At 43.6% G+C, this 27645-nt stretch overlaps 1 protein-coding gene across 1 annotated transcript; it reads right to left on the bottom strand.

Annotated features, from left to right (window-relative positions):
- Positions 1-1681: 1681 nt before the first annotated feature.
- On the bottom strand, positions 1682-19554 carry TMIE (transmembrane inner ear; the record flags this gene model as incomplete). The annotated part of the gene is made up of 4 exons (XM_082329817.1): positions 1682-1788; positions 2249-2398; positions 18796-18913; positions 19480-19554. The coding sequence occupies 4 exons, from the start codon at positions 19552-19554 to the stop codon at positions 1682-1684; spliced, it is 450 nt and encodes a 149-aa protein (XP_082185943.1).
- Between the last annotated feature and the right edge of the window lie 8091 nt (positions 19555-27645).

Below are 27645 nucleotides of genomic sequence, written 5' to 3'. Positions count from 1 at the left end.
AAGTATATAAATAGTTGACAAATACATACATTGTATTTCATGACTGTGTAACTCAAAGTCGGTTGCCAAATGTCAGTGGGGCGACATGGCAGAGCATCACACTCTGTACAGATGAAAATAACAGCACAGAGATGAAGCCCAAAGGTTTGCATACTTTCCGTTGTAATGCCTAAATCATGTAGTGAAACTTTTTTGGGGACAGGATGCATACTAATCTCAGAAGGAGGGCAAACCAGTGGGTTTGATCACACATAGCTTTTGCATCTAATGCTTTAGGCGCTGACAGCTGAGTCATTCCTTTTGGGTCCCCAAGACTGGAGACATACAGGCATTTTTAAGGCACAATTTACCTCTTCCACTTTAGCACCTCCCCTACTGTGAAAGGAATCACATCCTTTTTATTTTCCACCGTCGATAAACGGATAAAGTTGAGTCAACTAGCGCTGATGCAGACTTCTCCATAGATGTGAGTAATGTACTTGTGGTTAGATGACTCCCACCCCAGTACCAGTTCCTTCAGAGCAACTTGGGCAGATTTATATCTGACCCCAGAGGACTAGGAGCTTCAGAGCACACGTATTCATGAGCCATTACCTGACATCAGCAGCCATTCAGCAATATGTTATCCACCAGCCTCCTACCCTGCACCATGCCAGGACCATAATTCTGGGATTCTCAAAAGGTCAAAGGGTGGTCAACTATTCAACTTACACGTTTAACTGGATAAAAGTTTAGGTAGTCTTTATGGTGCAGCTGACTTCCCATAAATTGCTTTCTTGTGGTAATTTATTTGTGAGTTCATGCTGCAATAATTTACCATGGTCTGATTAAATCTACACCAAAATAGCCAGCCTTTGGATGGAGTTTGTGGGATGTAAAGGCTGCTTACAGGAGATCAAATTTTATTAGCATTCTGACTGAAGCGGCCATTCTGCTGCCCAAATACCCTTTCTGGATATTCTCATCCTTAATTTATTGGTTTTCCAGAAGTAACAGCTAGGCAGGAAGAGGATGCAGCAGCACATGAGTGAATTTGGCCTTTTGCTGTCTACAGGCATGATCCTTCACACCCTCTGGGATCTGCTGATAGCTGGTCCTTACAGAGTCAGAATTTGGTCTTTTGGGCAGGAAGTCGAAGGATACAATACTAAGCACTTCCATGTGTGATTGCTCGTCCACGTAAGAGTGCATTAACTAGACTTTTGGTGACCTTTGACTTTAAAGTAGGTTAAGAGAATTTAACTGTATGGACAAGGGCTTATTTATGCCAGTTGGGTTCAGCCCCAGAGAGTGGTCTGGCCATCCTCAGTTTATAGTACAGGCATAGTCAGATGTCTGAACACCTCTGAAATACTGAGGTATGTGCAAATTCCTACTGTTAAGCACTTAGTTCTGTATTTTGCTGGTGTAGGACTAAATTTCTACAATCATGTTATCTGCTTCTTTCACCAGTTTCATGGACTGAAGCATCACATTTTGAGTCAAGGAAACTCCCAGTTTCCATGAAGCTACAGACCACAGGGCTTGCAGAGACACAGGAAAGATAAAAAAAAAATCATAAAAAGGTATTGAGAAAACAGAGGTGAAACGCAGAAAGGGAACTGAGAAGCAGAGAGTCCACGGTATGATGGATCTCATCAGAAAAGAGAAGCCATAGACAGACAGACAGGAAGGCAGTCCCCTAATTTCCTTGCAGGGCCATTTCATCTTCTTCTTTCACCACAGGCAGAGAGTTGAGAGGTCTGGACTGGACATGACCAGAGAGAGTTAGGAGAGTTTCAGTAGAGCCTAGGGTACAGAATCAGGAAAGATGAGTGTGAGGAGTGGAGACCAGTGTCAGAAATACTCTTGGCCATCCAAATGGGGCAAGCCATTTATGGGTGAAACTCCAGCAACTCTTTTTCTTCCTACTGACAGCCCCCCGCCCCAACCCAGGAACTGGCCCTGAAAATGAATCAGACTCTCTGGAAATTTTAAACATGAACTTCAAAGGAATGACCCTGACTTGTACCAATGCAGAAACTGTCCCTTTCATCTAAATGACGATGCCTGCTGCCACAAATGCTGCAGGTTTAGTGCATGCGAATGGGAGGTGTTTACCAAGTCATGGCAGTATCTTAATGGTTGTGCCCAAGAAGCCACACTAATTTACACTAAGGGAGGACCTAGCCCTTTGCATTCCTGCATACAGAAAGCAACCCCAAAGGAATAGATGGGTCTCACGTGTAGGCGTGGGCATGGAAAGTACCTCCAGGGATCTCTGTCAGCTCGTTGAGAGGTGGCACAGTCTCCAGTTTGTCTGCATATGTCTTGGCTGCTTGCCGTTGAGCATATCGTGCCTCAATCTCTTTCTTTGTTCGGGGAATCCGACACTTGAAGATACAGCAGAGTGTGATAACTGGGAAAAGAGAGAGGGAAGCAAGAGTTTTCAGTTTCGTCAGCAGATCTCTGTCTAGTGCAGGCTGGCCCATTTGCAGTGGGGGGACAGCAGGAAGAAAAATTAATTATTTCAGAAGAGTTTCTTCCTGTGGGAACATGCAGCCAGTTACAGCAGTGGAAATGCCTGCCTGAGGCATATGGTCACACAGTCTAAAGCAATTGATTTACCTGAAAATAAAGAATTAGCTGAGATGTGGTAAAGGACTGAGCATGTCCTTTCCACCAAACCCAATGCAAACCATTGCCTTAAACTATATATGCCACCAGTTTTTCTGAGCATCAGAGCATCAACAACTTAAATTCATTATCTCTTTGGAAATGACAGCAGCATTTAAGATGTACTGTCACCCTTCAACAGTGTGTTACTGCTAGAGGTTCCTGACAACATGTTTTAACCATTCATTTTTGTGGTAGGTAGATGCTGGGGCTGTGGACCTCCAGCTGAAGAAAGCAATGAGGAGTTTGGCATGGAAGTGCTGTAAAACCTTCAAAATAGATCCACAAGAGCTCAATATATGCCTTACCTGACTTTCATCCAAATTCATTTAGCGCAAGCCAAGAATTGAACCTAGATCTCCTAAATCCCCCCGTCATGATCTTACTATTCCATCATGCTTCTTTCCGTGAGCTAGGCTTCTTTACATGAGTTAAGGATGCAGATGATGTTTTTACTTCTAGTAAGAAATATTTTTCCTTCATGTTTAAACCTATACTTTATTTCAGAATTTCCATCTGCAAATTTCCTCATGATTCAGACAATTCACTTCAATGAAATCACTATTGCCTGGTTTCTTAGACTAGGAATTCACAGGCTTGAGCAGATCATTGGTTCATCCATGTACCACTTCTGACAACAACAAAGCAGCAACTTCAGGGAAAAGATCAATGAAACTCGGAAACAGGTAATCATAAAATTAGTTGGCCCATAGGTCATAAACACATGTCAAGAAGCATGAGATCTCGTGGTCTGTATGAGCTTTTGAGTTGCTTTTTTGTTGGCATCTTTAAAATAGTTTGAGGGATTCTTCTATTCTAAATAAAAGGTCAAATTTCCAACCTACCTAAGTTGTTAACCTTGTTTATATACCTTATGGAAATGGGTTCTGCAGGCAGGCAGAGCCTTGTGCTTGGAAAGATATTGTATGATCAGTTTTACGTGCTCTTACTCTTATTTTAACTGGAGTTCCCCCATGCCGCATCAACGCTATGAGCATCCAACTTTCTGTACACTTCAAAAGTCAGGTAATCTCCTCTGGCTTTATATCACCATGAGCAATGTACTAGACCATTGAGACTAATCCAAGAAATGAGAGAAATAATCTGTATGTTTGCTTCCAAGCATGACCATTTCTCATTCACCAGGAGTAAAACCATTTTGCAGACAGCCTTCACAACACATGACACAGACCATTTGCTGGTGTAAATTTTACTCCCTAGAAATTTGTCCTTTACCTGTCCAGCCTCTCCTAAGTAAAGAGGGATCATGTTAACCAGGAACATGTTACCAAGAAAAGTGTAGCAGCTCCTCTATCCCTTTGCTAAATTTTGCTGCCAAAAATATCACTCCCTTTAAACAGTTTGCTGCGGAGGTGTTGTAGTGGAATCACACTCAGGGCCATCTAAATGTCACAACAGGATGAGACACCTGAAGCTGAAGTGAATTGCCTAAAACAACATGAAATTGTAATAATGTGTAATTGGGGAAGCAATCAAGATGCTTTTATCCTTGCTCTTCCATGAGGGTCAGCAACAAGCTGAGGGTAATTGAGCTTTTACTTGTCTTACAAAAGGAAAGCAAGGTACCCGTATGGTGTGATTGGCAGCACAGCACTGATAGCTTGCAGGTGGGTAACATACCACATCTGGAAAGCACACAGCTGGGTCTGCCCTGCTGTTCAGGGCAGCAGGGTTTCACTGTGTACCTGCTCACAGAGCCTCCTACAGCTACATCACAACCAATGGATGGCACAGATCTTTTCAGGCTAGCAGACAAAAAAAAATACCCGGTAGCTGGGCAAGGACTCAAGGCAAGGTCAGACTAGACATAAGTATGCTTTTTTAACAGTGACAGCAAGCAGGGAAACAATTCACTGGGGGGAATGGGGTACGTGCTTTTTCTCTAACCACTTTTAAATCAAGATCTATCGTTTTCCTAAAAGCACTCTGGAATTCAGCTAAGCCAGAAAAATCCTCTACTCACATTTGAGAAAAAATTGCCAGGAAAATTAGCACCATATTTCCTGGAGATTGATAAACTGTGAGACTGTCAGCTTTCAAGGGAAGCCCAAAGAGCTTAGCCAATGCCCTTGAAAGTCAAGGACAAAATGCCCGCCAATATCACAGTAGTTGGCTTAGCCCTGCAGGAAGGAGTAGGGGTTGTTGTATCATCTCTTGCACTTCTACTTCTTTTCAATTACTAGGGACAAAAATGGCAGTTGCTACATGACAATCATGAGCTGGGCTCTCTGTTTAACTTTCTAATGTAGATAAAGTGTTACACTGAGGTACTGGGGACTTATGTTGTCTTGGGATGTGAAATGATTCATAACCAGCCACTGGAGGAAGAGGCTTATGTGAAAACAGACAGTACAATTCCTATCTCCATCCCCCTTGCAAGCTGTTCTTAGTGTGAGGCTCGGGCCATGCACGGGGCTAAGTGTTGGACTCAATGCCATTATCCTTTTAAAAGAACACGCCAGTGAATAAGATTTTGGTACAGGAGCTTTAGGACACTGAAACCAATGCCAGGAATGATCATTTCATTGCTAGTGGGAAGTTATTGCCAGTTTTAATATTGCCTATTACCTTTGCTTTTTCCTCCAGGTCAGACACAGGAGGCAGAGTGGGTGGAATTCATCTGCTCTGGTTTATGTGTCCCAAAGCTAGAGATTATGGTGTCAGTCACTCCAGGCTCTATTTATCACTGGTGGAGAGAAAGAAGCGTCTCTACAGGGTGATTAATCTCATCTTAAACCAGAAATTTAAGGTATGCCAAATAAATCATTCTCTGCAGCTGCCTTTCTCCTCATTAACTACAAAAAGAGCTTGGAATGAGGAGTCTGACATACGACAGTGGAAGAGCTGTGACCCCCCAGGTGAGAGCCAGAGGCTGGACAATGTGCCTTAGGGCTTCGTAAATGATGTCAGAGATCTGCATTTAGGTGTATGAACAGTTCCCTCAGTTAGAAGAGGTCACTCTCATACTTTGGAACCTAAGAGTGAAATGCTTATTGCATATTAGAAGTTTGGAGCTTTCTTAGCATCATTTAAGCATCATTAAAGCATCATTTAAGCATCATTACTTTAAGTTTTTTCCTGCTTCAAGACGGTGAGATTATATTTGCTCCACTGATAAGCCATCAAGCGAACCAGAAAGCAATGTAACTTGTAGTGTTTCCTGGGCCTTTGTTGACACCAAGGTTAATATTATTTTCCACTGGAAGAGCAGAGATTTTTTTGTTCTGAAGACAGCCTGGGAAACTGAATGTGTAAGGGTTCTGAGAGCATCCTCACCATCATTACACTTTCCGGGGTTTGACTGCCTGGGTTCAGGGCCAGATGAGAAGTAATGCAGCTGGTCGCCTTCAAAGGAGGAATTAGAAGAAGCCTCAGTGGAGGCTGCCCTTTTCATCACTTGGAGTGACTCTTAAGCCAATGCCCTTGTGCCTGGCCCCTGCCAGAGGTCCGCTGCGGTGGATGCTGTAGCTGTGCCCATGCCTGGTCATGTGTCCCATTGACCCAGACCCTGACCCATGGACATGACTTTCTGGCTTCGCCTCAGACCTGCTTCATCACTACTGACTTGGCTGTGTCTGATGCCGGTTACGTTTAGCCATCATGTGAGGATGTTTGGTAATGAGGATTGCTGTTTAAAAATACCCATTCCTGTAAGATAACAGATCAAGAATTGGACTGTACTCTCTTCCATTAGAGTTAAACATCAAAGCAATACTCTTACAAAAGCTTAGTATGTGACACGGCATCAGCTGAGCACATTAACTGATAGGCCCGTGTTCGCAGGGTAGAAGAATTACAACATAAAAAAACCCAACACTAAAAACCTCCATGAGGGTTATATGTGCAATGCAAGTCGCTTAAACTAAAAGTTTTTGTTTGGTATAGGAATATGTGTAGGAATATTAATTGCAACTCAGTTGAATAGTGATAACGATCACTTTTGATTCTGGGTCCGTAAGATGAAGTATTTGGGGGACCAGTTAGCTTGGATGTAACTTGAGAATTTGTTATTATGCTTTCCTTCTGGCAGGTGGATGACCTGACTTCAAGCCTTGAATGTCTGTTTTATATTAAACATTAATCAATTCTCTTATATCCCCAGGTGAATGCTTTGATCACACAGCTATCAAGCAATATTTAGTCCCTTTTTTTTTCATGCTATGGGTCTCCTTTTCCTTTCCAGAATCGCAACTTTCATTTTAATTGTTGAGAAGACTTCTAAAATGCAGCCTGAGTAACCTATTGCCTGCCTGATGCTACGGTGAGATTAAAGCAATCTCCATAAGATGTGTCAGTGCCCCATCATCACCATGGAAGGTCCATGAAAATATTCACCATCAAGGCTTGCAATGGTGACATTATTTATGGTTTCTTTGCTATCAAACTACACAAAGCAGAAAAAGAAACGTCCTGTGTGACAAAACGTAGTGGAGTAATTTTCAATTCTCTCAGTTTTCTCAGCTTTTCTGTATTAATAATATATGGCCTTGTGATACTGTGAAAATAAGCATCTTCCACGAACTACACAATTAAAATACAAGCTTTTTCTTTTTCAATAACATGCTGTGGATTGCTTTGCTGTTTGGCTTCTAAAAATCATTTTCTCACCTATATTTTTTTTCATATTCAGTTACCTGACATACACGGTTGAATTCAGCCACCTATTCTGAAGGAACATTTCTGTTTTAAATTAAAAAGTCAGGTCTGGTCCTGCACATGGTATTCTCTTTCCACACTGAAGATTCAAGCTGACAACGTATCAAATAATTTTTCATTGCTTCTGCCAGGCTGATCATGTGAAACGTAATTTTTCCAGAAGGAAGCAAACACTTGCTGGTCCTTTATGAAATGGGTATTTTAAAGGAGTCAACTTTTCTCTATCTGTGATGACAAAAGCGGTATTCTAAGTGATATATTTTCATTCTTCAGGAGATACTAAAAATCACTGCCTTGGGAAATAATGAGGACTCTGAGGCTTGTTGTTTTCTGGATTTTTAGCATGTTTCCATTATTTTTACAGGGGGCAATGTTTTCCTCATATTCATATCCAATACTATTGACGTTGGAGGAGCTGAGAAATGGCCCCCAAAAACTATCGTCTGAAGTACAGTAACAGAGAAAATATTAAATACATAATTGCTACCATAAACAATAAGATGCTTGTGACTAAATAATGGCTGTGTGTTTACTCCCACTGGCTTAAACTAAAATGTTTTGTTTCATAATTGAAGCAAGCTAAGAGCATACACAAAAGACCATGAAAGGAGCTCTATTGATTTGAACTAAATATCCATGTGGCCAAGTTACCCTGTTCATGGTCTCTTTTTTCTTTTCACTTAAGTGAATTTAGCTTATCAACAGTAACACAGTTGCTTCTAGTTTAGCTGGATAATAAATATTAAAAAAAAAAAAAAAAAAGAAAAACAAACAAAAAGAAGGAAACAAACAACTTGGTTCTCCTAGGAGCTGGGAAAGATGTAAATGAAATATCTTCTCCAGAGACTGCTTGGTGTAATATTTCAGCAGAGCTATGATTGAGAACTGAACAGTTTTATAAATTGAATGGAAATTGGCTGCAATACACAGTAGGTTTGTTCCTTCTGAAGCTGAAAAAATAGTCTGCCAATGAAGCATTTAATTAACATTTAGCAAAGTAGCCTGTGCTGCTCTGAGTTAATTAGGCAGCCATTCCATTGTTAATAATGCAAGCAATTAATGCAGATGTATTCAATGGCAAGTTAAATGCAGCACTTGTGTTTAAATGCTCTTTGAAAAGCCTGAAGAATTCCTTACTCTATGATTATGATGCTTTAAGGAAAGAGTTGGCATATTTTGCCTGTTCAAGCTACTCACGGCAGTGTAAATAAATGGCTAATTGGGATAATGCAATGATCAGGAAGGGCTACTAAACGCTTAAGAAGTTAGTGCTTGGGTGGCTGCTTGTAGGACTGGTCCACCCTGAGTGCTCAGATGATGCTGTTGCTGGTGCCTGAACCACCTCATTTAAAGATGCTACTGCTAGAGCTATTGCTGAGATACTACTGCCTCAGAAGAGGTCTCTGAGCTGCAGAAGAAGGAGGCTTTCCCTCTAAAGGGTGTACAACCATCTATGGGGCGTGTAACCGCATCCTGGCTGCGGCTCAGGCTTGGGATCAGCTTGCAGCAATGGGGACTCAGGATCTGCTTTCTTCTGCAAAACAGAGAGACATAGATGGTAAAAATTACAGATTTAAAGTCCAGGTTGGAGACTAATTAGATGCACTCTCAAGATCCTTCTCAGTCCTGTATTTTATCCCACTCTATGGCTGTTCTTTCAATGGAAATCTAGTACTTGGATTAATGTACTAATTTCCTAGAAAGCAAAAATAGGAGCCAAAGAATGAAGAGATCTAGATTGTAGTCCCAATAGTTGTGCCAATACGACTTCAATCAAAACATGTTTTTAAATATGTCCATCTTTGTAAAACACCCTGAGGATAAGCTGAAAGAACTGCTGCAAGGGGTCAGGGCCGCTCCAATATTTGCTCAGCCATCAGGCTTAACTACGTGTCTATACGTGATATTTTCCTGGTGTCTGGGAATGAGGGTCTGTCCACACCATTAGATCACATCATCTGACCCCTCTGCACACCACAGGTTATTATGGTTAATTACTGCCTGAGTGAAATAACTTGTGTTGGATTGAATCCCACCTTACTCTGGGGAGAGCTCTTAAGGGATGGAGAGCACGGCAATGTTTAATCACCCTCCCTGCCACATTTATTTCTCAAATTCTCATTTGAATTGATCTGGTTTTAATTTCCAGATTCTGATTTTGCCTCTATGCACTAGACTGAAAAGACTTTTAATAGCCTTTTTTTTTTTTCCTTTCCTTCTTTTTGAAGTGCTTCAATGCTGCAATCAAGTGGTCTTTTGATCTTCTTTCCAAAGGTAAACAAAGTGTGTTCAGTGAGACCCTTGTTTGAAGACCTTTCTCCAGGCATCAGAGGTGAGGATTTTTGGGTCTTTTTTTTTTTTTTTTCCCTGCAAGCCTTTTTTGTTTCAGCATTTGTTTTCAAATGTAGGCACAAGCATCTCACCAGAACAGCACAGAGGTCAAAAAAACCTTCCTACCTCTCACTAACTAATACATTCAAATAACTTTTTACTGCAGCATTACCCTGAACTGTGTTGCTTAACTGATTGCTTTGCTCTCGTAATAGTTACTAAATTTTACTAATTATCATTTAGTCACTGAATGTTTGTTTATTCTGTAGATGAGGTCTATATTCTTTTCTCCCAACCGTAGATCCTTGCTTCCGCTGTCATTCACCACATTTTGTTTGAACAGATTCAGCCAACTCCCTGCGTGGCTCCTTCCACCTCTTTTTTTTTGATTTCTCTATTCTCCTGTCTACTGGCAAAGAGGACAGCTTTAACAGCAGCCACTTTGTATTTATTCTGAGCTCACCAGTGAAAAATATGGGTTAAGGTTGGACCTCTCATCAGAACAAGCGTTTCCTTAGGAAATTTTGATCTGTGCAAAGTTGTAACTCTAGTTCTGACTTAGGAACTGCTGTGTCAGACAAAAAGAAGCAGGTAGTCACTGGGAGCTCCCTGGAGCATCCCTGTAGATCCAGACAGGGCACGTGAAAACACAGGTCATCTCATCCTTAGGTAGACATTTAAAGCAAACAGATCAATTATTCCCACTTGTTCTCTCACCTGGTCACCTCTGGATGCCTACCCTGGAAGCATCTCTAGATAAGTGAGACGAGTCATAGTGACAAAGTCCATATCAGAGGTTTTGGCTGGGATTCTGAGCTATTAATTAACACAAATCCTAATTAAAAAAAAGCTCCTGATTGCTTATGCTTTCTGTCTCTTCCTTGGGGTCTTTTATGCCTGGTGCAATAGCTCCTGAGGCTAAGGTGGAGCTCTCTAACCTTCTTTCCCCACCATCCCACCTTAAAGGCTGGAAGCAGGGGTGGGATTTAACCATCCCAGGGGCTGAGAGGTTTGGGACTGAACCTTCTCCATTGCCTCCATGCAAGGAGAGGAACTGTCACAAGGAGGAGCCAACACTGCAACTGTGTGAGGCAAGATCTAAGGTTGATTGTTCCATAACAAGAAGAAATACTTGTCAGCTGTTTATTAAAAAAATAGTCAATAAGCTGGGCCTGTCTTTTCAGTCAAACTAGAGCTAGCAACAATACCCAGGATCCCAACACCCTAATCTAATCTTGTGACTTGGGAAGATCAAAACCAGGTTTGGATCTAGCCTGTTCAGCTCAGATCTGTCTGCCCCCAGACCTCATGTAGTCCTATGGATACACACAGAGTTCAAATCATAATTAATTGCAAGCAACTTATGACTGCTACCTACATTCATTTACACCAGCTGAGAAGTAGGGATATGGGCTGTTATTCACCCTGCCCTGGGAATCTGCAAAATCCATGTTGTTTGGTGTTAGCTGGATTTTGTGTGAGATGGTGGCTTGTGCCTGCTCCCCACACTGGGAAGAGAAAATGCACAGGGTGGGCCAGGCATGAAATTGCATTTGAAGAGCAAATGGGAATTATAAAGATGATGGTCTATTGAAATAACAATAGTCACAATAAATCAGAACATGAAGAGTTAACCAAGTGGGTTTGCCCAGGAAGGCTGCAAATCTGATTTTCACTTTCAGATCCATAAAGCCATACACAAGTGATACTCGCTTGTCCCAAGCAGACTCAAGCACACCTGTACCTCATGCACTGCGCCATGCAGCAAAGCCGCCTCTCCTCACAGTCCCCATCTCTGATGCCAGAGTCCATCTGTGCACAAATCTGCACTCCATCACCCCGTTGCCTTGAGCATCAACGGTCACTGAGTGGGAGGGAGGATGAAGAAGCAGGTTAAGCTTCCAGCTGGTGGGAACACCCACACAGAGGAGCTGTTTTGGAGCCCCACCATGGTCCAACATCCCAGTTCTTCCTCTTGCAGACTCCAGACACAGCCCCCCATGTGACCTGATAGCTGTCACATTTAAGAGAAGCCAGCCTCAGGCAATGGCATCTCCAGTGCTTTTTAGCCGACAGAGATCACAACAACTAGTTTTGTAGTAGCCTTGGGCCTGTGCACGTGTGTGTGTGTGTGTGTGTGAGAGAGAGAGAGAGAGAGAGAGAGAGAGAGAGAGAGAACATGCATGATGGAAGTTTAAGATAACGTTATTGTACAAAACAAGAATGACATAAGTTATTTCTTATTAAAATAATCAGGAAGAAAGACTATTTAGTTGTTCTTAATTGGAGTACATAAAAAATGGTCCTTCCGTTGTAAAAGACACTTAACTTTCTCTTAAGCACCCTGTTTTTTGCTCAGCTTGAGCTACATATGCTGGTGCCAATAAGTTTGGGGGCTTTGGCTATTTTGTAGGCACACGAGCACAGAACAGTTCTAAAACAGAAAGAAATGTCTCGTGTGTGGTAAGAGGTTTCCATGTGAGAACTTGGGCTGAGGGCAAAAGAGGGGTTCAACATATTGTCTCCATATAAGAGCCATCCCTTGTCCCAAGTGATGCTTTCTGTGATAGAGGACTCCTCACATCCACCTCTGCACATACTATCCTGTGCCCCCTGATGAGTGTTTCTTGTATGCTGGGTTGCGGGTGATGCAGTGTTTGAAGACAGATGCTAAAGCCTCTGTCAGAAAGCCGCATGTTAAGCATCCCTGAGCCAGTCTAAATTATCTGTGCCTCGCTGGAAATTCTACCTGTTAAGGGAAACATTTGGTTAGATTTGCCATCCAAAAAGTAATGGTTATTTAATAGTGTAAATCTTTTGCCTGGCATTTATATTTCAACACCCACAGCAAGTTGGTAAATAAAACCTCTAACACTTCAAATTAAACTGCACTCAGTTAATTGCATTCAAGATGTTTAAGAGCTTTGTTAGTGCTTGTTAAATAATACTTGATTCCTGGGAACACGTTTGTTCAGTGTGAGGCCCCCCCTTGTACTCTCACAGTATTTTATGCTCCTCTTGAACCTTTGACAGGTTCAAGGGAAAGACTCCCAGTTTACACCGGCAGATAAGCAAAAGCTTTGCATTCACGACTCCCAAGCATCGCTCCTGATGACAGCCCCGCTTCTTCAGGCTTTCATGTCTGTGGTTATATGTCAGGAGAAAAACTACTAATGCTCATGTCTGCGGCTACGTGTTACCATTTGACTGGCATAAGTGAGAATGGGAAAGCACCTCTGGTAGGCCTTGCAAAAGGACACAAAGATAGGGAAAAAGCAATCAGAACTGAGCCTCCTACTTTTGCAATCAGCTTCTGCTTTAGCCCACTACTTTGTCACTCCTCATCCGGGTAAGCCTTACTTCCCAGTAGTACTAGACCTGGTGCGGACTACGTGTAAGGACGTGCAGTAAGTAAACCTATTTCCATGGCCCCAGAGCTGTTCTGGTGCCACTAAAACACCATCACCAAACAGTGAATTAAAGGTCCACCACTCATGGAGACAAGGTGGTCTAAAGTCACCACCAGCTTAGGCAGCTCAGCAGTTTCCTGGCATGACGACTGGGCACCACCCAAAGCCAGCTTGGTCTTCAGTTTGAGGTGAGCACAAGGCATGAGCTCCTGCCTGGAACACTGCAGTGGGATGCAGTAACAGCTCTGCTGCAACCCCACCCCACGCGGGAACCTCCTGCTACAGTTCCATCCCGCCTTCTCCCTCACTTCCTCCATTCAACAGAGTAGATTCAAAACAGGATGATAAAGAAAGGGGTTTCTCCCTGCCTGTGGTACCTGAAATACATCTGGTTGACACTCTGCATAAAGCTGGCATGATAAAGAAAGAGGAGGACTCTGGGCAGGAGCTAAGAGTCATTGCTTCCTCTACACAGCACTGTCCCTACTCCCGTTGCCCTCTTCATGCCCTCCTTTCATTCCAGAGGGATATGCCAGCTGGGATCCCGAGGCATTTTGCCCTGCATCCAGATCCAGCTGTTGGATTGTGTCTGTAGAAATCAGTGGGGCATTACTCAAAGAGGTGTTGCCTGCATCCTCCCTGGTGGGCTGCTGTCAACAGACCTGGGGGTGCATGTAAACAAGGAAACCCGCAGACCTTGAAAGCGAAGTAACATCCAGAGAGGAAAATAAATAGCCCATAGGGCTGATTAAAAATGATGATGGTGGTTGCGATGCCAAAGAAAAGGGAGAGCACACTGGGCAAGCCTTGGGCCAGCTGCTGGCTCTCCCAGGGATGGATCAGGACCACCCCCTCCTCCATCACAGCACTGCAGTTTGCAAAGGACAATATTTTTGGTGCAAAGTCCTCAGTCTTTGTGGATGAAACAGGCTGTGCAAGATTCCAAGGTCATGACTCAATCCCATCCTATGAGGGCGATAGTGTTGGGCCTCAGTTCCCCATTTACAGCTTCACAGGACAAAAAAGAAGCAGCCAGATCAAGAAACCAGATAGCAATGCTCCTGAGTGAATCAAATCCTCCTGACAGCTATCTCATCTTAGCTGTCTGTTGTCTCATCAAAGTCTCTCCAAGATAGAGAGAGACACATGCAACTGTTGTCTTTGCTTCTGCCTGCAAGGGGTCTCTTTTCTTATCAACCAGCCTTCAGAGAAGCAATCCAGAGTAGCTGAATTATGCCAGGTGCTGAGAGGCAGCCCTGATAAGGATGTCAATGCACACCGTCAGGACGCTTGCTCTACTTGATTCAAGTACCCAAAAAGGAAGATTTCCTTTAACCACAGTACAAAATGACTGAGCTGAAATCTTGGGGGCAGAGGAGCAACAGTAGAGTTGATCTACTCTGCGTGGTACTGGAGAAACTTTCGGTTTCCTTCCTTTCTTTCCAGATTTTTCCCTGTAGAAGTTGTGCTTGCTTTAAAAATGAGCTCTTATGTGCCTTCTCCAGTTGTAGCAAAAAGACTTGGCATTCCTGATGTTTTAGTAGATGAATAAGAATTGTGTAATGATTGAGCACACCTGTGAGAGTTATACTTCCAGCGTCACCGGAATGATGCTCTGCATGTGCTACAAAGTTGTATTTTCTACTGTGGGCTGCTTTATTCCTAAAGTTTTTTTCCTCTTGTGATGTATCTTATCACAGAGCAGAAACAAAGGAAAAAGATGGAGATGGACGGGTCCAACAGAGAGATGCTTTCTTATGGCATATGAGAAAGCCAGCTATCAGTTGCTGCAGGAGAGTCAGAAAAGCCTTCCGCTAACAGGCGTACAAACATTTCATCTCTTCTGGTCTCTGCTGGGTAGAGCTAAGAGGCATCCCATTTGGTTTGTAACCTACCCAAAAACCTTTTTATGAGTTAGAAGATCCCCCCAGAGACTTTTTGCCCATTTCAGTGGTGTGTGTTGATATATAAGATGCTTTTATGTCATTATTTTAATATCTTTTTTTTTTTTAATTCTTTTCATTAAATAAGGAAAGGTAAGAGAGTGTTAGATTTGGCTGTTTTTCTTGCCTTTTATTATGTGATGATGCCATCTTGTGGAAGTTGCTAAGAGCAAGAGTTGGAAACCACACCTAGACCATAGCTATATTTGCAAGTTCTGTTGCTCAGCAGGAGCGAGTTTGTGCCGTGGAAGAGCGTGGAGGATCTGCCATCCCCCTCGGTGCATTTCAGGGGTGGGGGTACTCTGGAGTAGCTCTAGTTTGGTCCCGTGGCTGCTCTTAGCGATTATCATGCATATCTGGGGCCATACCTTTCTGTGGCAACTATTTTCTATTTCCATTTCAACTGAAAGGCATTCAATTCAAGTGCTCCACAATCACCCACAGGGAGGTAGCTAGGGGCATTAACTTTAAAAGCATCTCAGTTCCTTTCCTTATCCTCATTTACTCCTCACCTGAATTCACATGACAAAGCAGACACGCCCTTAAAGCTTTAATAACCAGATGGGATGGTAAGCTAATGGGATTATGTGCAGGCCCTGAGAAGCCCTGGAAAGGATGCTCTGCTGTCTCCTAATGCAGAGGGGTAGTGCTGTTAGAGGGCTGGGTTACCCTCTGGCTCTGACTGGGAAGGTGCTCCTGGAACCAGGAAAAGGAAGCCATACTAAAGCTCTTCTCCAGCTCTTGTCCCATTAGAAAAGTAGAATATTGCCTAGTTTTCTGGACTGATACCAAGGCAGCCTCCAAAAGCTTAATCACAGAAAAACCTGCATCTGCTCCTGAGAGTTAAAGCTTTGCTGGTAAAGCTGGGGAACCATCAGTGCTTTGGGGATCGCAAAGCAAAGGAGGAGGACGATGTTGCTGGAGCAAGATACGAGAAATTGGTGAGAACTGACTGTATGATTCAGTTATTCTAATGTCATTAAGTTTGAACCTGCCTTATTTTGTCTTGGGTGACAGACTTAGTTAATAGTTGCTGTCTTCACCAAATACTTGTTTTCATAAAGCTGACTGAGCTGGTATGGTTGCTTTCAAATCCCCTCTACTCATTGAAAGAAAGCTCCTTCAACCAAAAAGGCTGTAACAGAGCAGTAGAGCCCTAAACTGCCTCCATTCCGTATAGTGATGCACCAAATCTATTTATCGCTCTGAGACTCAGCAAGCCAAAACCCTGTGATCTCCTAGCAAATACTTTCCTACCTCTCCAGTAATGTATTTGTAGCAGGCTGACACAACAGTCTGATTTTGTTGAACTACCTGTGTGTGTTAGCGGGAACTCAAACCTTAAAGCAGATGTTGCTTTATTGAATTGCACATAACCTATTTGTTTGCTTGTCTAAACACAGATCCTTAGAAGTATTTTAGTTTCTCATCATTCACTGCTTTCAGCACTTTCAAGACGTAGGCAGTAACTTTCTTTGTATGTTGTTTTCCGTAATGCATTTCATTTCTGGGCTGTCACTAGATGAGGAAACTTTCATGGGCATTCACTTCTTGCTACTGATATTTTTAGGTAACAAAAAACCCCTTAGTTTCTTTTCTGCAAGTAGTGCACCACCTGATGTGTTGATTTGCCAGCATGGAAGGCTTTCTATGCTTCTAACCCTAAATAACCTGGTATTACCAGCGCTAGTTTTTAACGACCAACAAAACAATTAGACCTACTGGGCAAAAACTTCTTTACAACTGAATGCCCCCAAACCAAGAAAAACCAGTTAAATAAACTGCTTCACCAGTCTACTTGCATTCTAAAGCTCCTGCTGTTAATTTTGATGCCTATTTCACATGGTGCATGGGGTCACTAGGGTTAAATACTTGGCCATGTTTACTTTGCTCTCTGAAGAGTCTAGTGATTGTTTGCAAAGGGTGTTGTGGCATGTGATGAATTAGCATAAGCTTTATTGATGGAGAGTAGGCAAGCAGTAGGAATAGATATCCCTCAGACTTTGGGTGTAGGGTGCGGTGTTTGCCCAGAAAGGGCAATGAGGGGAAAAGAAAACAGAGGAAAATTCTTGTACTTGCTTTGAAAATGGGAATGTCTGGTTTGAACAGAGCATGGGAACATAACAGGAAGGCTATCAGGGAAGGACTGATACAGGGTACCCACAGCAGCCGAAGAGGGGGCTGTGGCAACAAGAAGTGACTTGATTCCCCTAATATCAGCAGAGACAACAACACACAGATTGCTGTGCTCTGCTCTTTGATTAGATTAAGGCTACATCGAGATGCGGGTTTAGCAGCAAATTAAAAAGTAACAGGAAGCAGTAGAAATCAGTGGTCTGCAATACTAGTTTTTTAGAGCTGCCCCAGCAAACCCATGTTCTCCTAAACAACGGCTGCTTGTAGGTCAGGGGTGGCATTGCCTGTGGCTGTTCCTTGCCAGGAGCTTGCATGTGGCCACTCTGTTTTGAAGCATGCTCCTCACTTAGGAGTAATGAGAGCAGAAATGGTGCAGAAAGCTAGGGCACTCAAGGCCTTCCTTTAGTCACTTTAAAATGCTTCATTGCTCCACTTACAAAATTAATTTTAACAAGCAATTAGGGTCACAAGCCAGAATGAGAAGAGAATGGTAAAAAATGCATAGAAGATTTAGACGTGTCTAAGTCCATATGGCTGGGTGATGTCGTTCCTGGAGTGGTTAAGAATCTGAGGTGATGTCTGAGTTGATGGGATTTACCTTCAGGGACTGAGGACAGGCTCTGTCCCTCTGCTCACCTGTCCCTAACAGGAAAAAGAGGAGGTTCAAGGGAATTGTAGATGGGTCAGTGTTTGTTTGCTGGAAGAAATGCATTAGTTCTACACTTTGCAAAAGTCTAGAGAGTAACAATAAGATGGGAAAGAAATGGATTTATCACATTTGACTCATATCAAACTAATCTATTTTTTTTTGTATGAAGAAGGCTCAAGGAGAGAGCAGAAGATCCTTCCTCTGAATTTTGATGGGGTTATGACAGTGTCCTAAGTAATATTCTTGTAAGGAAGCTCATGACAGTAGTTTGCAATGCACAATGAAGCTGGCTTACACTCTTCCCAGAGAATGAGCTGCAAGGGGATGAAGCTGGATGAAGACACTCAGGTGGGGAATCGGCCATACCCAGATAGATCCTCAAAGTGTGGTGGAAGAGTGATCCCATTCCACTGCAGTCACCGGGTCTGAGCCAGTGGCTTCCTAATGCCTGGGTCCAAAAAAAGGGAGATTTTTAAGTCCTGAAAGCCCTGCTAAAATGAAGTGGAAGTCTTGGCACACATAACAGGAGTTAGGGACCTTAATGCCAGATCTAGGTGTGACTGCAGACCTCTTGAGGCTTCTCACCTCAGCGTGTGGGACAGCACCACAAGAGGTCACATATGGATTTTATGGTTGTGTGACAGGGCAGGACCGTGGCTATAACATGCATTTGGGCCTGAATGTGGTACTGCAGCTGAAAACAGTCCCCGCTGTGGCACAGCCCTATAGTCTCTCTTCTTCTCTAGGATGACACCAGCTAGGACCTGTTGTTCAGGATGTTACAAGATGAACCCATGGTGGCTCATCTGTGGTTCCTTCAAAGACCACACCTGCCTTTCCCTGCCGCAAAAAACCCTGCATGTAGCCCTGTGATGCCAGAGACCAAAGAGCCTCAGCCTGTGACCTCCATGGCCATTTGGCCTGTAGTCCTCCAGGAACAGGTCCTACTTGGGGTGGTGTTGTGGTTGGTGCAAGGCAGAGAATTACAACTTACTGACTGCCAGGACAAAGATGGCAAAGATACCAATCACCTGCCACAGGCGCAGCCCCCAGATCACCACCGTCTCCGAAGTGACAGGGTCCGGTTTCTTTTTTGGGGGTTCTGTGGTGGCCTGGGAAAGAGGGAGAAAAAATAAAAGAGAAATGTGGTTTAAGATTTGCAAGGGTCCTTAAAACAGTCAGAAGGATGCCAATAGCACAGGAGATGGTGAACCCCAGTTTACTGGCCCCCCAACAATTTGGAAATTTGGAGGAACAGAGACTGCACTAAAGAGCTTGTATCTAAAGCTTTTGCCATTTTTAAATTTATCTGAAGTATTGCCAGTTTTCATGACTACAAAGCAAATGTTTTGCTGCTATTTCTTAAAGCCCCAACTTTTTCTAAAGAGTCCACGTCCTGAGGCCAGGACGAAATTTCTTATATTTTGCATTCCTATCTTTAAAAGATATTTTTAAGGCTCAGCTGCAAAGTACAGCGTGGCTTTTTTTGTTTTTTGTAAAGACTTCTCCACAAGCTGCATTGCAGTGGTATCTGCTCTGCTAGGGCTAGATGAGAAGGGAAGGAGGAAGAGCTAAACGTCAGGGTGCAATGAGAGCCAGCTGCTCCATAAAGACGGGGAGCTGAGGGGGACCACACAAACTGCGGGGCAGGGGTCTCACCAGAAAGACCCCATCCCACCATGCCCAAACAAGGGAAGCAGGGCAAGCCCAGGCTGGCAGCCAGGGTGAGCGGAGAGCCCAGGTCACCAGACATGTCCGTAGCGATGGGGCAAGTTCAAGGGTCAGTGGAGCCCATAGCCAGGCACAGGCAAGGCTGTAGTTCAGGCAGGGGTCAAACACTACAGCCTTGGCTTAAAGCAGCTCCCACTGGACAGGGATCAGCCCTTGTGCTACCTCACAGTTGGCCCCAGCAGCCTGACCTCCAGGAGAAGGATGCTCTGGGTGCCTGGAGAGTAATTTCTGCCTTTCTCCTGAACCCTGGAGAAACACTGCAGAAGAACTGCTAGATCAAATAGGACAGAAGTTATTGTGTGTGAGATAGCAGTTGATGCTGGCCTTTGGATGTTTCTTTCTACTTTTCATGATATATTGTAAGAGCTGCCAGCAGAATGGGGCAGCTGCTTCCCTGGCTCAGACTGGCATTTTGGTGCTGAAAGATGTTGGGTCTGTTCTCCTCCTTGGTGCACGTTCCCTTCCTGACCCCTCATCGGTCCCTTTTTCTCTGTTCAGACTTCATTGCGCCCGAGAGGAGGGCTAGGGCATGGCACACACTTGGCTTCCACCTTCTTTAACTGCATAGTGACTGCCACAGCCTACGGCTACCCCGCTGCCTGAAGGAGCAGTGCAGGGAGGGACCAGGTAACTTGTCTGTTCTGCCTTGGCCCCACTAGAGCTGCTATGGGGGTAGAGGATTTGTCTGCTGGGCAGAGATGGCCCTGGCCAAGGCTGGCTCACCTGCCCTGCAGGCAGGGTTGGCTCTGGGTCTGCTACAAGAAAAGATGTGAATCTTGTCTCCAGTTGTCGTGCTGTGGTGCTCCTTCAGGCGTGTAACTGTGTGGGCTTGTGTCCAAGCTCTGAATGTCTGCACTCTGTTGTTGTCTTAACCCACCTTTCTAGACAGGGAATACTCCTCTGGAGGGGAGGAGGACTCCAAAACTTCAGTAACCTGCAGTTCTGTGGTGGTGTTTCATAGCTCCTTGGATTTAAAGCTCTGAGTGGGGGGTGGGATTCAACCTCTTAAATACAGGCATCTAGTCTTGTCTGGGGTGTTGTGGAGTATCCTCCATCTGCCCACCCATCAGGGCACAGGTCTTGCACCGTGTCCTATGTGCCAGCTGCTATATTCATCTCAGATACTGTAGGACATCTCAAATGGCACTAGTCTACATAGCAATTTCACAGCAGTGACTTCCTCATCCATATGCATGAGACAAAATCGGGAAATCTCATAGCTACACCTTGCACTGTCTGCCTCATGTTGTACAAGCACCCCATGCCTCAGTTTCCCCACTGGTAACAGAGGAACATTGCTGCTTCCCTACGTTTGCCTTGAAATATTTTGACGGGAAATGCCGTGTGGATTTGATACAGGGACAGATACTGGAACTCATCTATAACTCGAGAAAGGACGCTTGATTTAAATCCCATTATCACTGGGGAATGAGGAATTGATGGCCCCTTGAAGGGTACTACGATGTGCAGGCAGTAATTCCCACACAGCATGTTCTCTAGCTGTCAAAACAGCAAAACTGAATTTGGGATGGCTATTAGAGTTGCATTTAAGTACTGGGGATTCAATCACGTTGCTTTAACCCTGCAAAGTTCATGCCAGAAAGCACAGATGTCGGATTTCGTGAAATGTAAGGAAAAACGGTTCAAAACGGGTCATTCTGAGCTAGGGGCTCCAGTTCTGTAGCCTGATTCTCACAGCTCCAGAGCGAGATGAGAGATTATAAGAGATTCATAGCAGAAAGGAGAATATACCATAAGGAGATTAAACAACACAGACAGCATCAAGGAGTCGAGATTAAAGCTTAGAGCAGGGATCCTATTGCTGTTTTGTATATATAAATAACAGTAATGACCAAACAGCTGTTTGCAATGAAGAATTTAGGTAACCTGTATTTGCCGAGAGCCCTTGCATTACTTGAGAACACATTAAAAGTCTAGAGACAATCCGGTTGTGCTGCGAGTCCAGGAGGAAGGTCCTGGCTTCTCTCATTTTTGCCTTCACGTGAATAAACCAGGAGACTGCCTGCTGGCGAGGTGGTGCTGTTTCATTTCTTTTTACGTGTAGCTTGTAGATTCCTTTTGTACTTCCATGCATATATACATATGTACGCATATTGTGATCTGGAAAATAATTTAAGTAGGAGACGTGATACCAAACACCTCCGTTCCTTAAAAATATCTTTATTTTTACAACTAAGTCAACTTTTCCCAGCTGTAAGTGTACTTTTTCTTTCAATTTATATTTGTTTTGAGGAAGTCAGGTTTTTTAGTGGTGTTCTCTATTAAACAAGTCTTGAAATGAATCTGTAATTAATTGAAATGAAACATAAAAAAAGAACTGAGAGAGTTCTGTTTTTTTTTCTCCATTCATAAAGAGTAACTTTTTAAAGCAGTCTTGTAGATGTTGAGTTAAGCCTGATTGATTGTAATTTGGGAAAGCGCTTCTTAATCAGTTAAGTTATTCGGGCTAAAAACAGCATATTTGAATTAAATTCTGTGGCTTGTACTGTATCAAAGGTCAGAAAAGATGTGGTAATGTCCTGTTTAGTACACATCTACAAAAAGAGAGGAGATTTGGGTGAAGAGTGTCTGTGTGTCTGTGCAACATGAACAGCACTCTAGTTTCCACCTCCTGAAAAGGCTCTAAAGTGAAGTGTAAGGGGGGAATTAGAAAACAGGTAAAAAAATTGAATAATAATCATGAGAGCCTTATCTTGTGCAGATGTGAGCTTTCCTTATGTGGTTTAGTGGTGATTTGGCTAGTACTTCAGATGAGGTGAATTGCAACCTCCGCTCCACTGACTATCAAGTAGGTCTTCAAGTTTCTATGGGAGAGCCTGGGTCAAACAGCCTTACAGACACCTGGTAGAAGAAACTTCCCTGGAGTGACCATTTAGATGGAAATGGGACAAGGACCTGATGGCCTCCATAGTACCTAGGTGTTGGATAAACAAGGTACCTAAGTGTCATTGCAGATCCAGTCCTTATTTCTTGTGCGCCTCAGTTCCCCATCTCTGAAATGGGGTTGAACATGTTTCACAGGTGTGTTAAGAGGACAAAAATTACCAGTGAAACAGGCTGTCTAGACCAGCTCCTGTGGTCCCAGTGCAGTGGTGATACAGTAGAGTCACACGTACCAACAAGGAGCAATTATTCTCTTGGCTGATGGCTTAGAAAATCAAAGGTTAACAACTCTTCACTTCCAATGAACTTCATGTTATGATGTGTTGTGGTGCAGCAAATCATAGTGTTAATGTGATCTTTCAGAAGGGTTGGTAGCAAAACACCCTCATTGCCTTATATCTGAATGTAGTACCTGATCTGAATTGGCAATAGCCTTTTCACAGAAGCTGAAAACACTTCATTTCTAAAAAAAAATCTCCTAAACAGGCACATCTGATTCCCTGCGGTGCCCTTCCCTTCTCAGCCCACGAAAGTGCTGTTAAAACACAGCTGTAATGGATACCACAGAGTGAATTGGAGCTGGAGCTGCTCTCCAATTACTTGCCTACTTGTGCAATACAAACCATATTTTAGTCTCTTCCTAATGAAGGATGCTTCCTGCCGTGTCTGGAGTGCTTTGTCTCCCAGGGGCATCCTGTTCAGAATCCATCTGTGGTGAATAGGATTGTTGTCTGAGCTGGTCTCTTCCAGGCTGTCCTGACTACTCAGCACCACCCGGCCACACTTCATTGCAATCTGTGACAGCTACCTGTCTCCCATAGTGAAGGGACTGGCCATGGGGCATCCAGTCTCAAAAACCAGAATTGCTACAGGTGAACTAAGGGAGAAAGAAAGTCAGGCCAGAGTGGTGTGGTCTTGTAGAGGCATCTGGGACAATCAGAGAGGTAGGAATCCGTGCTACTTGACACCAAAGGATTTCCCTTTTCAACTGTAAGATTTCTTTCTACTCCTTACAAAGCATCCAGCAACAAAAAAGAAATTGAAGAAGTTGCAGTAGACAGAAGCCCTGAGGAGGGATCAGGGCACCATTTTAGGTTCAGAAGATTTTGTCTAATTAGAAGTGCTGACCCCAGACACCAAGGCAGGAAGTAACCTTAGGATTCAGCTTTCCTTACTTACTGCTGATCCTGGAGTTAACCTCTAGAGTAGCCTCAATCTGATTCACAAGAGACACTTCATTTGCAGTAGTTGGCATGATTTTGCCATTTTGTGAAGCTCAGCTCTCCAAAGGATGGGTCTTTTCTTCCAAACAGGTCTATGATGGGCAACTGGGAAAGGGAGCCAGATATAAAGAGGAAAACTGGTGAGAAAAGGAAATTGTGGGGCTTCTGCTGGAACTCTTCATATCTGGGTTAGTCTTACATGCACATCAAGAAGGGAAAGGAGAGAGGAGACAAACAGGGACATTGTTGGTGTTAGTCCTGCCAGGGTTATGCCAAATGGTTCCAGAGGTGAAGGGTTAGCTCTGTAGATGGCTGAAGGTTTAAGGCTGACTGTAGCTATTGCTCTAGACAGTCTTAGGAGCAAGTCTCCAAAGGACCTAACAATAGCACAGGGAGGGGAGCTGCAGCTCTGGAGGTTGTCACGCACGTACTGCCTGCTCAGTCGAGCCTTACAGATTGCCAGTGGTCCTTCCTTCCATCTGCCTTGCTGTGGCATTTGCAGGCATGTGTTGTACACAGCAACGCAATGCTCCACGCTTTCTTGACTATGGTGGAACACTCAGCGTGGTGGTGGTGGTCTGCTGTGAAGAGTCCCAAGACAAGAGAGAGGCTGTAGCATTTATCTGCATCCAAGAAGTGTGTTTTTTCATGACGGTCTGCTCTGAAGAGAGCCATGCCTTGTGGCTTATATTCCCTGTCTACAGCTGTGGAAAGCAACCCCTTGTGGGTCATATACCTGGTTCCCTGCCTTATGACCAGCCATGGGGTATGTCATGCACCAGAACCTGAAGATCTTTAGCTGATTGTTTTACTTTATAGTTAATAATTAATCAGCAATAATCATAAGTATCGTGTCATCAAAGAATCCAGAATAAGATAAAGTAGACAAGAATGCAAATTGCAGATCTGAAGGTGAAGGAACAAGAACCCACCTTCAGCTCCATGGCTTGGAAGTAGTGGTACCGGTTTTCTACAGCACACACAGGTTTTGAGTCTGAAATGCTGCCTTCTGTGCCTGTCTCCAGCAAGAGTCAAGAGTGGGATGTGTTCATTTCTTTGTGTGACTTCGGTATAGGATTGACTCTGCAGCAGCAGAATAATTGTAATCAGAAGCAGCAAACCAAAGACAGGGTCTGCATTGACAGTGTTAGGCACAGAGCTGTGGGATCAGGCATCCTTGCCTCTTTTGTCTGCCGAACCTTCCAATGTTAGCCTCTTTGCTCTGGGGATCTCAAAGCACTTGATGCATCATCCTTGTTCAACAGAAGTAATATTGCTAGTTCAGAGTAGAGTAGCTGAGATGGGTAATTAAAAAATATTCGCAAGGCCATAGCACAGATCAATAGCTTTTTGGGAAACGGAATGGATTGCGGGATCCTCCTCTAACTGCTGCACAATTTATGTAGAAACCTTCACAGAGATGGAATATGTAGTAGGCATTATTTTGATGTTTAAATGTTCTCCAGTCTAAGTCATACAGAAATGATGAACAAGCTGTTGGACCGGTAAAAGATGGGTAAGATGTAAATAGACAGTAAGGTAAGGGATTTGCTGACATATTGGATGCTACAGCAATTGTGTGCCTCAAAAGGAGGGCAGCCTAGGACTCTGGATCACTGTAGAAGCATGTGCTTACCATCAGTAGCAGGAATGCTAGTGACTGGAGCACCTCCTCCAGAATTGTCCATAAACTGGTAGCAAGCTGTGGATGAGGAACAGCATAACCTTAAACAAGGCTGAACTCGCATTGGAGGGAAGAAACAACAAGGTTGAAGACCTCTGCTGCCTCCCTTGGCTTCACAAAAGCTCTTGATGTGAAGCAGTACATAAGGTAAAGTAGCAAAATATATTGCATACTTAAGACAAAAGTGCAAAGGAAAAAGGCATGAAGCAAGACTGCTGCAGAGTCTTGACCATTCATGCAGATTCCTTGCTTGAATCACTGTAACTTTTCATCGTACTCTTAGAGTGAGCATTGAATGGTAGTGCTGAAATATGCAGTGAAATTACTGTAGTGTAATGGTGAAGCTACCACAGCTTAGCAAATGATCGCACATAAGCTGATCTATGGCAACAACGCCTGTGTGCGTGCACTGGGGCTCGGTAGCAGATGTCTAAGTTTGCGTTACTACACATGCTGACCAGACAAGGCGTCCAAACTCTTAAGTGGGTTGAAAGATGCAACACTGGCCCACATCTTGTCCTCTTAGCTTTTGGAGATGAAACGTACAGTGGGGGGAAAAAACATCGTAATGAAAGTAATTCTTAGTGGCTTCAAGAAATTGGAATTGCTGATTTGTACTTGGCAATAAATGTGAATATAACAAAATGATTGGATCTGGGACAAAAGAAAAAGATGTGAGGAGGTGAAATGCAGCAGAGATGAAACTGGGACAAGGTGATTCTTACGCAGCCCTGAGGGGGGAAAAAAAAAATCCTAGTTCCATCAAGGGTGAACTTGTGCCCTTGGCCACCAGTATGGTCCAGAAGTGGAAGATGGACAGATGGATGAAGAGTTTACATTTGGTATGAAGACTAACAGCATTGCTTTATTTGTGCAAAGCAGTTGCACTAAACGAAAGACTCCAGAAGACCGGAGGCAGTGAAGATGACTTCTGCAAAAGATATCAGGCTTCAGAGGAGTCATCTTTAGATGAAGGAAGATGATGTTAGGAACACAGAAAATGCAGGCAAGATGCAGCATTAGCAACACTTGGGTAACAATTCAACAGGGAAAGACTTTTGAAGGCAAGCAGATGACAACATATCAAAGAAAATGATACAAACACACCTGAAGTTAGCCTCACTACAATGTTGCTCCCACTTGGTTGTCTGGGCAGTGCCTATAGCAATATGAAAAATTTGGGGCTCCAGGAGGAAAAAGAATTGAGCAGAAACAAATAACAAGGAGGCTCTGGGCTGAAAGAGTATAATCATGTTATATAAAAGAGAAACTTATATCTTAGTTTAGATTACTAAACTTAAATGTAAAGGAAACAATGACGTAGGTCTTGGTAAATATTCCATGCAACATTGATGGAAGACGTGCACTCTCTGGAGCAGCAGCTGGAAAAGAGGCAGAGTACAGCACAGTGCCTAAAATACGATTAGAATGCTATGCTTGGGGAAGTGAAACCACCTCCTAGCCAATACCAATGATGAATATTGAGACCAAAGATGGACTGTTGATTGGGGTGTCTCTTGCAGGACAGTGGAATAGCTCCTTAATCTGTGACTGCATTGACTACATCTCCCATGGAAGCTGAGGTACCCAGATCACTTGTTGATGGCAATACTGTAGACACGTATTTTGTGTCTTAACCTTCAGGCTAAATCTCTCCCGCTAAAGAAAATGCATCTACTCTTACTCAGGTGCTTAGAAGTGGATGGTACAAGTAATTAAGCCCAGGCTATTTATTCCAAGGTTATTTATGATTGAGAGAAAGTGGCAGTTATATAGGGCTATTCATTCCATTGAGGAAACTTATCTAGATCTGATGAATAAATTATTATTTCTCTTCAGTGATTATTAGCAGAGCCTACAGTGACTAGCTCAGATTTGGGTGTCCAGTTTCTCGATGCCCAATTTAGAGCAGGTAAATCCCACCCTTCACATCCAACTCTTTGCTTGATGTCTGGGAGTAGCAGCAGGGAAGAGAGACAAGGGGATTTGGGGATGTCCTAGAGATCAAGTGGCTCCCCAACAGGAGCTGGAACAGGGACTGGTGGCCCATTACTGCCCCATGCTTTGGTTTTCCAACAACTCAGACCCTACAGAGCTGTTTGGGGTGGTGGGGATCTAAAGTAGGAGACCAGGTTGGACCATGTTCACAATACCCTGGTCTCTCTTCTGCTTTATCACTCACCATGGCAGGTTCCTCTAGCTGTGGAGTTACCACATCTGCTTCCAGTGAAGACTGGACTATGCGAAAGACTTGCAACCCAAGCCCTGCTGGATGGCGTGTCCCCAGCTGTGGTGGAACTCA

This window comes from Platalea leucorodia (genome assembly GCF_965183815.1).
Source record: "Platalea leucorodia genome assembly, chromosome: 1".
Taxonomy (NCBI): domain Eukaryota; kingdom Metazoa; phylum Chordata; class Aves; order Pelecaniformes; family Threskiornithidae; genus Platalea; species Platalea leucorodia.
The sequence above is the reverse complement of the archived record's forward strand: the minus strand, read 5'-3'. Positions and strand labels throughout refer to the sequence as shown.